At 50.7% G+C, this 12,661-nt stretch overlaps 1 protein-coding gene across 1 annotated transcript in view; it reads right to left on the bottom strand.

Annotated features, from left to right (window-relative positions):
- Nucleotides 1-690: 690 nt before the first annotated feature.
- Nucleotides 691-12,661, bottom strand: part of LOC144113623 (uncharacterized) — a 209,076-nt gene continuing 197,105 nt past the window's right edge. Inside the window, exon 2 of the mRNA XM_077646784.1 lies at nt 691-4,399. Within this exon, the coding sequence (XP_077502910.1) occupies nt 3,940-4,386 (447 nt within the window). The 5' untranslated portion in view covers nt 4,387-4,399 and the 3' untranslated portion in view covers nt 691-3,939. The remainder of the gene's footprint in view (nt 4,400-12,661) is intronic.

Below are 12,661 nucleotides of genomic sequence, written 5' to 3' on the forward strand. Positions count from 1 at the left end.
GGAAGTCCATTACTGGTTGCGTCAATGTTTTATCTAGTTCTTTTTTGTTTGTTTGTTCATTCAGTGATGGAAAAATATTGACAATTGTCTGCGTGACACGCGACCACTGCGATAACTTTTTTGTAGACCCGATTTCAGGACGGCTCGTCGATGCTGCCAGTCGCCCTCTTGAGTCGGTATCAGCCACGTGTTTTGGATGTTAAAGCGTGCTGGGCTAAAGGATGTCGTGTACTTCCATGTTCCTGTGCCATGTTCGTCATAATAGCGTGGCCAATTGCTAGCGTTCACGGTATCCGTATTGCAAGTACGCAGTCGCGGCCACTCCTTCCTCTTTGTTCGGCCGCCATTCCTTGTTTATCTGTTCGCGCCTCGACGACTATGATAACTGGGGGTAGACGCCCGATGCCCAAGGCTGTGGGCTTGCTTCCTTCCTCTCTACTGTTTTGCGTCGCGGCAGCTGTGAGGCGCTTCAGTTTTGCGTTCAAGCATCCAACTCGCGCGCCTATTGGAGTGTAAGCCGTACAGCTGTCGCTGTAATAAGCCGTCTCTGGAAAGCCTTCTCCAAAGCAATCGACTGGCACTGAGCAGCACGCACGTTGTAGTTCAAAAATGTTACCCCATTCGGCGATTGAGCCGCATGAAGGCACACTTTAAAAGCGTACAGAAAAAGGACACGTACAGAGTACAGTACAATGTTGACTGCCGTTTTATTTCGTGTTTTCACGGGGGACGATAAGGAAAAAGACGACACGAGAGACATCAACCAGAAAGGGCGCTGATACTTGGCACGGTGTTTCTTCGTAACAGTTCGCGAATAAGTTTTTTTTTTCGTGACGTATCTGTAAATATCGAGGCATCTCTTAAAGTTGGACGTCGTGCTCGTGTATTTCGTTCTCAAAAGGTGTCAGCTCATGTTCTATGGTCCGCAGAATCCTGCACACACACACACACATACACACAAACACAAGTAATCACAGTAGCTAAACGAGCTAAGACATATCGCAGGAGAAACTCAAGTACTGATAATTATTTCTTCCCTACATAGCAGTAAATGAGCAGCAGCGAATGTGATCACAGACAAAATTTCTGTGTAATCTCAAAATGTGGATTTCTCTGGCACCACGTCAATATGACATTTCTTGTTTCTCTTCATCTGGCACAAGAAACATGAGTCGGTATGCGCAAACACACAAAAATACACGACACCTTGCCGCGTCTGTAGTGGATGCTCGTTCTGCTGAAATGCCAGTCCTGGAACAATTAAGTTAAACTGCCATCTTTCGATCGTTTAAAGAGTAAAATGCTGAGCTTGCTTTAGGAACCGGGTGCAATCAAATGCAGGCCAAGATCATGGTACAGTCTAGGGCGTCTAGTCCATTCACACACACTGGCACTTGCCCGCTATGGGCATCAGAATTTGTGCCCATGCCTTAATGGCGATATGCCGATATGTTACGGCGATTTTATTACAAGGCTTGTTTGTATTAAACGCTTTTAAACTCGCAGAAGAGCAACGACGACATTTGAAGAGTACACCAGGGGCCATATTTTCTAACGATCCATTTCATTTCCCATTTATTTAGTCCTGTACCATTGGTTGCTTCTTCCAGTGACGTAGGCCCTGGGAGAAGGCGTCACGCTGATCGTGAGAGAAACAGTCCCCTGATGCCACGTTTGACCGGCCTGAAGAGAGCTTAATCGGCTCCAGTCAAGTCCCGGCAAAGAAACTTGGCGCCGGATGTGCGACGAATTGGCGCAGCATGGTGTGCGACTTAGCCGGACTAGATACGGAGGCACGGGGATGGCTAGTGTCAGCGCCGCGACCACAACGGCCTCGTCTGTGATTGGTCGCTTGCTTTCCTATCTACTGATGCTTTAGAGACGATATACGTCACGGACAAATGGAAAGGGATATGAAATGGATCGTAAGACGGGTATTTTATTGTAGTGTTACGTGAGCAAGTGCTGGGGTTGGATGGGCTATAGCGAAGGGGCTCTTGTCCCGGCAAATTTATGCACTAAGCTAAACCGAATGCCAGCCGTGTGAGAAACCCATTTGGCGAACAATCCGGCTGTTTTTTTCCTTCATTGTGTGTGTGACGCGGCAGTTGTGATGCGTAAGAATATAAATGCTGTTCCATAGAGGACACAATATGCTATCAACCTTTCAGAACGATGAAGAGAGCATGTCAGGCTCGTTTTAGCCACAACCATGTCACGTCGATGAGCGAGGGATGACCGCCTGTACAAATGCGCCACACCTTCTTCAATGTGTATCACCTGTGGCCTTGCTCTAGGTGTGGTAATTAAAATGTGCATGTGCTGTCCAGCGACTCCTGTGTGCGCCTTAGTGGCGTATGGTGCTACTCACGGAGCGCCCGTCTTCAAGATGAACTGCATGCGCTCATTTCTATTCCTTTTTCGCTTATTGGAGCATCATTTGGCACCGCCAGAAATTCACGTGTTTCTGCTGTATACACTATAAAAAAAGAAACTTCACCCTAAAAGGTGTCGTTCTGTCCCATAACCACCACCTTTGAATATGTTCTGACACAGCGCGGTGCGCACGCAGGTCCATCAGTCATTACCTTTAGAGCGCTGTTGTTGTTGTTACCCCCATACAATGGCACATGCCCACATAGGGGGATTGACCAAGAATTGGGGGGCACAGAGAGTTTTTCAGATAAATAGATTTTTTTTAGAGCGCGGTCACATTGATTCAATTCGCGACCATACTTCCTTTTCCTCACCCTGACTGCAAACAGCCGCCATTTTCCGTCTGAAAATTTGTTTTCAAGCAATGCGCTCTATCAGAAAGCTGTAAGTCGCTCACAACTGTTCACTGCAGCTGGACCTATAATGCACGACAGAACGGGCAAAAAAAAAATAGAAGAGCGCCCATAGATTTAGACTTGTACGTTTGTGCCCTCGAAGGTCGTAGTAAAATGCAAAAATGATGCCCCTATATTGTGATACAGGCCATGTCAAAGCAGCAGTCTCTTAAGCCTGCGTCACAATCATATTTCTGTCGTTTTGTTTTATTAGTGCGCCATAGGTCTAGTACCTAGACGCTTTCTCATTTCGCTGCCACTGTCAAACGCGGCTTCTACAGCTACGAACCAGACTGATATGGTCGCTGCTTTGTCAAGACGTATGTTCGAAACTAAAGGCTCAGGTATAAAGGGTACTGACCATGGGACACTGCCGTGTCCTCCCGAGTGCAGATCAATTTAGCGGGATACATAGAATGCGTTTCTACTATGCAGTCAATCTGTACACGACTCATACCAGGACCAGACTTTTGATTACATGGCTCTGGGAAAGTCTTGGCTTCCTGTCGAGCTTCCTTCCTGCCTTCCTGGCTATAACTTTACTGCAAATTTATTTTTGAACTGATTCTTCACAACAGTGGGCTGGCAAGCAACTGCTCAGGGTCCTACACTGACTAGACATTTCTCCTCCAAGAAAACAAAAACCTTGCGCAGTATTTTCGCTCCGTTTTAAAGTTGGTTCGCCTCTGCAACTTCTTCTGGCAGAGAAACGAATGACGGGTCGTCTAGACATGCGCAAACCTAGCTGGTAGAAAAACCACCAGTCACACTTTTTTTTGTTCGGTAGCTGCGTAATTGCTGCTGCGAGTTTCTGATGAGAGATAACAAGAAAGTGCATGCCCTATGTTAGAGCCCCTCAAAAATATACTGCCATGAGTTGCAGCAACCTTAATACCGTCTCAGCGGGCTTTCTAGGTTAACAGGGGCTCTGAAACAGTGGCCCTAACGCGCAACGTGATGAAGACGACATCTCGAACCACCGGCCTAGTCTCGCAATGTCGCAGGGGCTTGTGTCGAGCTCCGTACTTCCCGGTCCTTTTGGCGCAGACTTTGGTCGGTCAGCCATTCTACGCGTGTCTCCGCGAGGGTCGGCCGCCGCCGCTGCACCCTAGGCGACCTCCTCGCGGGGCTGCTCGTCATCCTCGGCCTCGGAGGGGCTCTCTCCGGCGGCCACTTGTCCGGGCAGCAGCGGGTCCAGCGAGCCGGCCGTGCTCCAGACGCGCACGGCAGCCACGTGTCCCGCCGGAAAGGCGGCGGCCGGCGGAAGCCTCCGCTTGGCGCCCTGCTCGCGCACTGCCTCGGCCTTGTCCAGCGCCGCCTGGCTGGCGGCCATGCGCTTGCACATGGCGCAGGCGCACACCAGGATGCCCAGGCAGAGCACGCCGAAGCTGACGCCCACCACGAGCACGGCGGCCGTCCAGAGCTGCTCGTCGAGCTTGTCGTCGCGCACGATCATCATCACGATGGCCACGCTGGCGCCTGACAGCAGGAAGCCCGACAGCGTGAAGATGCCGGCCGCTGCGTAGCAGGCTCGCGTGCCCGGGCTGCTCCCCATGCTGCCTCTGCGTCTGGGAGGAAAAGCACCCGTCTCAGCACCTCTTCAGCCACGCATACAATTACGACGCTGAACGAAAGCGACCGCTCCTTGCATGGTAGCTTGGTCGCAGCTGTGCCACTACTTTCAGAGGGAGAAGCTGGGAACGCGAGGCGACGGCTTTCGCATGTGTTCTTCCCTCCAGCGCTCACGAGCCAACCACACATTTCTGGAAGTCGCTGCCTTGCGCTCGTAGCTTCGCATGCGCAGCAGCAGAAAGCTGCCGTGGATGGCGCACTGCACCCTAGGGCGTCTCTTGGGAGCTACTCAGTGTTCAGTGAAGTGGAAGTTTGAGCCAGTTGGTGGCTCATACCTAAAATAGTCGAACAGCGCAAAACGCGCACACGCCACAAGATAGTAGACGAAAATAAAAAGCGCTTTCGTTTCGTACTTTGTTGCAGACTTATTTTGGGGCAATGTTCGTAAGTGCGCATCCACTGATAAAACCAGTAATAATTGAAATCGTGGAATCGGATAATACCTAAATTTTACTTATAGTACCGCTTGCATACTCAGACGTTCCCAGAAGAGTTTCGTACCATCATGTAATGTAGGGCTCCAACAGAACAGCCTTACAGTGGTGTGGCACATGACGACGCTAGCGGTTGCCCCAGAATAAATCGAGCCGTACGCCTGGGCAGTTGTAACGTCCATCGCGTTCGTGTGCGCATACCGTGGGAACGCGAGAGTGTTAGTTGGTACCAACCGGAAATCCGCGCACCGCGTCTCCTCTCTTTTGCTTGTATGTAAGTACATCATGGCCATCTGACACTGTAAACTCTCATCATTCCAAGGCATCTGATGACTGTCATCTCTTAGGTAAATGACACAGCCAGTTTCTTTTGATAATCTCTGAAATGTCTGGCTGACGAGCGACGAGAGAATGTTCCCGGCATGAACTTCGACATCATCATTCGCTTCGTCCTTTGCTGACTTTTCTAATGAAGCTTGTAATGCAGCATGTCAGCCAGTGCTATAGTTTCTTCCTTGGTGCATATTCCAATTTGGAAGTGGCGGTTCAGCAAACGAAGCGGAAAACGCTGCATTTGGGGATAGTTTTTAATTGTGAGGCATATCAGTGGAATATTGCAAGAGACTTATGAACATATTGATGGGAACGGTCTAAAAATCCGATGCGTAGCAAAACCTCGTTCTTAAAGTTTTTCCTTCGCTCGAGCATAGATAGCCAATGGGATGTGTTTTTTTACAATAATTGTTAGGTATCTTTGGAATATTGCAATTTGCTGTTATGAACATATTGATGGACAAGGCTGACGACTGGGCGAGTTGGTCGTGATTCATCTTAAAAGCAGTCAAAGGACGCAACACAGGAAAAGAGAAGAAAACAGGATAGAGGCTGGACTATCAACTGAAATTTTATTGAAGGAAAGAGGCAAAAGAAGACTCGCGCATCGATGTGCGCACACAAGACCCAAACCAGTGAAAAGGCGGACACCGAACGATAGTCATCGTTGTGCCAGCACATCACTAGCACTGACCCGACCTGAGACTATACAGCTCCAGGTCGGGGAAGCCTATTCTTGGTTACGAGTCAGACCATTCGAGGTTAGCGAAGGATAGGTTGGCAGTCGCCTGCATCACGTCAGCTTTACGAAAGTCATGCCATCGGCGTGTCGAGGAGGCATTCTCAGGGCAGAATTCCAAGCTCATGGTAGCTGGTTTTTCAATGCCCCATCTCGCCGGCTTTTGTCGGAGCGTGTTTTGACCCGGTTCAGACAAGGGAGGAAACGGTCGGGATATGCTGATGTGGTTGCGCGGCGTCAAAAGGTGGCTGCGATACCTTCCCTTCACAGCATTTCGCGCCGACTAAAGAAAGTCGCGGTGAAGTATAATGTTGCTGTTCTTTTCACAGCTAGGAACAAGGTTGGTGGCCCTAGCGCCGCCATTAAAAGGAGGCTGGATAAAACCGGGTGAACAAGATGGCAGTGTACGTGTGTATCTCATAAAACTATTGGTTCACAACTTGCAAGAAGAATGCGGTTTGTCACATCCCGCTGCCTTGTGAAAGCAACCGCTACGGGTGGACAGGCAGGCGTTTCAATGTGCGCACTTGGAGGAAGGCAACTTCTAATCTGGCACTGCACTGCCCATCTCGCGAAAGTAAATCGGAAGATGACCCGTCAGTTTGCACGCCTAATTTCTGTGAGACTTCAGTGGCGTATAGAAGGGGTGAACAAATCTGTAGATAGTGGAGGCGTACTATATCTCTAAGGCAAAAAACCACGTGTGTAGCTCAGCCGTCGGTCAATCTTCACCAGAAAGAATTCGAGTAAGGATCTGCGGATATATTGATTGTTTTGGTGCAATCTTACGATATGCGATAAAAATTACGTTCGTGAACAACATCCGGTTAGAAAAATGTGCTTGACCGAAATTTATAGGTATAGATTTTTTCGAGGTTGCAATTAGTAGATGATGATATCTCTATCAGGAATGAATTTTTGAAAAAGGGTGGGGTTTCTCGCATCCTTAGGCTACCGCCAAAGCCTCCTCCTCAATCTGAGGGTACCTTCCTTGAGCTGTAGTCGTAACGCGTGAAGTGTAAGATACTAGTTTCCACGAGTTATTAAATCTTTGCAGGAGGGTTGAACATATAACATTCTGTGAAACATCACGTGTTATGTTCAGATCTCCTTCCGAATCGAAGATGGCTAATAGAGGTTGCTCACTCAAATTGTTGCAAAGGATCTGCCATTCTTCGGCATGATTTTCCGTTGATTCAAAGGCGCTTTCTTTCTTTATCAGTGCTCTAAGTAGCTTCGAGCTTGTACTGGCCGGTATGCAATCCTGAGCCTCTGTAGAGAAGTCGGCAAAAAACGACGCGGATGATGATGTCGAAGTTTTTGCCGCGAACATTCTCTCGACACTCGTCAGCCCGACAACGTTCGAGAGATTATCAAAAGCAGCTGACCGTGTCATTTACGTGAGAGGTATCATTTATCAAATGCATTGAAATGAAAGAGTTTACGCTATCTCATGGCCTTTGGTTTAGTTTGGTTTATGGTTTATGGGGGTTTAACGTCCCAAAGCGACTCAGGCTACGAGGGACGCCGTAGTGGAGGGCTGCGGATAATTTCGACCACCTGAGGTTCTTTAACGTGCCCTGACATCGCACAGTACACGGGCCTCTAGAATTTCGCCTCCATCCGCGTCTTTCGGGTCAGCAGCCGAGCACCACAACCACTGCTCCACCCGCGCCACCGTGAAAGGAGCCCCTTTGGCTACGCCGGAACTTGTATTATACAACGAGTATCAAGAGGCACAGTGCGAAAAATCACCGGTGGCACTTAAGAGTACTTACATGCTATGAATGCGAAAGGATTGTGCACTACTGCTATTTCCGTTGGTGCGCTTGTGGCTGATTATGTCTTCGGCATTCAGTGCATTTGTGTAACTTAGTTCGCACTGGCCACCAAACCGCACACCATTCGGAGCTCCGTGGGTTAACGCCCATATGCGCTGAGTTGGTCATTCTCTACTTAGCATTCATAGATGGCGGCGAGTCCTCGTGCCACAACCAGCGCAGTGGCGCAGCGGTTAAGCGATGCGCCAACTGCACTGGCAGATGGCTGTTCCTCTCACAGCCAGCCGTAGGTATACTGTGCGCCCATGTTTCTCTTCCCGAGCAACTGCTCGCGCAGCTTATGCGGCGCTCCTCCGAACTTACCCCGAACTTACCCGAGTTACTATATACCCGAGCTTCCTCTCATTTGCAGCAGCTTATGCGGCGCTCCTCCGAACTTACCCCGAACATACCCGAGTTACTATATACCCGAGCTTCCTCTCATTGGCAGCAGCTTATGCGGCGCTCCTCCGAACTTACCCCGAACTTACCCGAGTTACTATATACCCGAGCTTCCTCTCATTTGCAGCAGCTTATGCGGCGCTCCTCCGAACTTACCCCGAACTTACCCGAGTTACTATATACCCGAGCTTCCTCTCATTGGCAGCAGCTTATGCGGCGCTCCTCCGAACTTACCCCGAACTTACCCGAGTTACTATATACCCGAGCTTCCTCTCATTGGCAGCAGCTTATGCGGCGCTCCTCCGAACTTACCCCGAACATACCCGAGTTACTATATACCCGAGCTTCCTCTCATTGGCAGCAGCTTATGCGGCGCTCCTCCGAACTTACCCCGAACATACCCGAGTTACTATATACCCGAGCTTCCTCTCATTGGCAGCAGCTTATGCGGCGCTCCTCCGAACTTACCCCGAACTTACCCGAGTTACTATATACCCGAGCTTCCTCTCATTGGCAGCAGCTTATGCGGCGCTCCTCCGAACTTACCCCGAACATACCCGAGTTACTATATACCCGAGCTTCCTCTCATTGGCAGCAGCTTATGCGGCGCTCCTCCGAACTTACCCCGAACATACCCGAGTTACTATATACCCGAGCTTCCTCTCATTGGCAGCAGCTTATGCGGCGCTCCTCCGAACTTACCCCGAACTTACCCGAGTTACTATATACCCGAGCTTCCTCTCATTTGCAGCAGCTTATGCGGCGCTCCTCCGAACTTACCCCGAACATACCCGAGTTACTATATACCCGAGCTTCCTCTCATTGGCAGCAGCTTATGCGGCGCTCCTCCGAACTTACCCCGAACTTACCCGAGTTACTATATACCCGAGCTTCCTCTCATTGGCAGCAGCTTATGCGGCGCTCCTCCGAACTTACCCCGAACATACCCGAGTTACTATATACCCGAGCTTCCTCTCATTGGCAGCAGCTTATGCGGCGCTCCTCCGAACTTACCCCGAACATACCCGAGTTACTATATACCCGAGCTTCCTCTCATTGGCAGCAGCTTATGCGGCGCTCCTCCGAACTTACCCCGAACTTACCCGAGTTACTATATACCCGAGCTTCCTCTCATTGGCAGCAGCTTATGCGGCGCTCCTCCGAACTTACCCCGAACATACCCGAGTTACTATATACCCGAGCTTCCTCTCATTGGCAGCAGCTTATGCGGCGCTCCTCCGAACTTACCCCGAACATACCCGAGTTACTATATACCCGAGCTTCCTCTCATTGGCAGCAGCTTATGCGGCGCTCCTCCGAACTTACCCCGAACTTACCCGAGTTACTATATACCCGAGCTTCCTCTCATTTGCAGCAGCTTATGCGGCGCTCCTCCGAACTTACCCCGAACATACCCGAGTTACTATATACCCGAGCTTCCTCTCATTGGCAGCAGCTTATGCGGCGCTCCTCCGAACTTACCCCGAACATACCCGAGTTACTATATACCCGAGCTTCCTCTCATTGGCAGCAGCTTATGCGGCGCTCCTCCGAACTTACCCCGAACATACCCGAGTTACTATATACCCGAGCTTCCTCTCATTGGCAGCAGCTTATGCGGCGCTCCTCCGAACTTACCCCGAACTTACCCGAGTTACTATATACCCGAGCTTCCTCTCATTGGCAGCAGCTTATGCGGCGCTCCTCCGAACTTACCCCGAACTTACCCGAGTTACTATATACCCGAGCTTCCTCTCATTGGCAGCAGCTTATGCGGCGCTCCTCCGAACTTACCCCGAACATACCCGAGTTACTATATACCCGAGCTTCCTCTCATTGGCAGCAGCTTATGCGGCGCTCCTCCGAACTTACCCCGAACATACCCGAGTTACTATATACCCGAGCTTCCTCTCATTTGCAGCAGCTTATGCGGCGCTCCTCCGAACTTACCCCGAACTTACCCGAGTTACTATATACCCGAGCTTCCTCTCATTTGCAGCAGCTTATGCGGCGCTCCTCCGAACTTACCCCGAACATACCGGAGTTACTATATACCCGAGCTTCCTCTCATTGGCAGCAGCTTATGCGGCGCTCCTCCGAACTTACCCCGAACATACCCGAGTTACTATATACCCGAGCTTCCTCTCATTGGCAGCAGCTTATGCGGCGCTCCTCCGAACTTACCCCGAACATACCCGAGTTACTATATACCCGAGCTTCCTCTCATTGGCAGCAGCTTATGCGGCGCTCCTCCGAACTTACCCCGAACTTACCCGAGTTACTATATACCCGAGCTTCCTCTCATTTGCAGCAGCTTATGCGGCGCTCCTCCGAACTTACCCCGAACATACCCGAGTTACTATATACCCGAGCTTCCTCTCATTGGCAGCAGCTTATGCGGCGCTCCTCCGAACTTACCCCGAACTTACCCGAGTTACTATATACCCGAGCTTCCTCTCATTGGCAGCAGCTTATGCGGCGCTCCTCCGAACTTACCCCGAACATACCCGAGTTACTATATACCCGAGCTTCCTCTCATTGGCAGCAGCTTATGCGGCGCTCCTCCGAACTTACCCCGAACATACCCGAGTTACTATATACCCGAGCTTCCTCTCATTTGCAGCAGCTTATGCGGCGCTCCTCCGAACTTACCCCGAACTTACCCGAGTTACTATATACCCGAGCTTCCTCTCATTTGCAGCAGCTTATGCGGCGCTCCTCCGAACTTACCCCGAACTTACCCGAGTTACTATATACCCGAGCTTCCTCTCATTGGCAGCAGCTTATGCGGCGCTCCTCCGAACTTACCCCGAACTTACCCGAGTTACTATATACCCGAGCTTCCTCTCATTGGCAGCAGCTTATGCGGCGCTCCTCCGAACTTACCCCGAACTTACCCGAGTTACTATATACCCGAGCTTCCTCTCATTTGCAGCAGCTTATGCGGCGCTCCTCCGAACTTACCCCGAACATACCCGAGTTACTATATACCCGAGCTTCCTCTCATTTGCAGCAGCTTATGCGGCGCTCCTCCGAACTTACCCCGAACTTACCCGAGTTACTATATACCCGAGCTTCCTCTCATTTGCAGCAGCTTATGCGGCGCTCCTCCGAACTTACCCCGAACTTACCCGAGTTACTATATACCCGAGCTTCCTCTCATTGGCAGCAGCTTATGCGGCGCTCCTCCGAACTTACCCCGAACTTACCCGAATTACTATATACCCGAGCTTCCTCTCATTGGCAGCAGCTTATGCGGCGCTCCTCCGAACTTACCCCGAACTTACCCGAGTTACTATATACCCGAGCTTCCTCTCATTTGCAGCAGCTTATGCGGCGCTCCTCCGAACTTACCCCGAACTTACCCGAGTTACTATATACCCGAGCTTCCTCTCATTGGCAGCAGCTTATGCGGCGCTCCTCCGAACTTACCCCGAACTTACCCGAGTTACTATATACCCGAGCTTCCTCTCATTGGCAGCAGCTTATGCGGCGCTCCTCCGAACTTACCCCGAACATACCCGAGTTACTATATACCCGAGCTTCCTCTCATTTGCAGCAGCTTATGCGGCGCTCCTCCGAACTTACCCCGAACTTACCCGAGTTACTATATACCCGAGCTTCCTCTCATTTGCAACAGCTTATGCGGCGCTCCTCCGAACTTACCCCGAACTTACCCGAGTTACTATATACCCGAGCTTCCTCTCATTGGCAGCAGCTTATGCGGCGCTCCTCCGAACTTACCCCGAACTTACCCGAGTTACTATATACCCGAGCTTCCTCTCATTTGCAGCAGCTTATGCGGCGCTCCTCCGAACTTACCCCGAACTTACCCGAGTTACTATATACCCGAGCTTCCTCTCATTGGCAGCAGCTTATGCGGCGCTCCTCCGAACTTACCCCGAACATACCCGAGTTACTATATACCCGAGCTTCCTCTCATTTGCAGCAGCTTATGCGGCGCTCCTCCGAACTTACCCCGAACTTACCCGAGTTACTATATACCCGAGCTTCCTCTCATTTGCAGCAGCTTATGCGGCGCTCCTCCGAACTTACCCCGAACATACCCGAGTTACTATATACCCGAGCTTCCTCTCATTGGCAGCAGCTTATGCGGCGCTCCTCCGAACTTACCCCGAACATACCCGAGTTACTATATACCCGAGCTTCCTCTCATTGGCAGCAGCTTATGCGGCGCTCCTCCGAACTTACCCCGAACATACCCGAGTTACTATATACCCGAGCTTCCTCTCATTGGCAGCAGCTTATGCGGCGCTCCTCCGAACTTACCCCGAACTTACCCGAGTTACTATATACCCGAGCTTCCTCTCATTTGCAGCAGCTTATGCGGCGCTCCTCCGAACTTACCCCGAACATACCCGAGTTACTATATACCCGAGCTTCCTCTCATTGGCAGCAGCTTATGCGGCGCTCCTCCGAACTTACCCCGAACTTACCCGAGTTACTATA

The sequence above is a fragment of the Amblyomma americanum genome, chromosome 1 (genome assembly GCF_052857255.1).
Source record: "Amblyomma americanum isolate KBUSLIRL-KWMA chromosome 1, ASM5285725v1, whole genome shotgun sequence".
Classification (NCBI taxonomy): domain Eukaryota; kingdom Metazoa; phylum Arthropoda; class Arachnida; order Ixodida; family Ixodidae; genus Amblyomma; species Amblyomma americanum.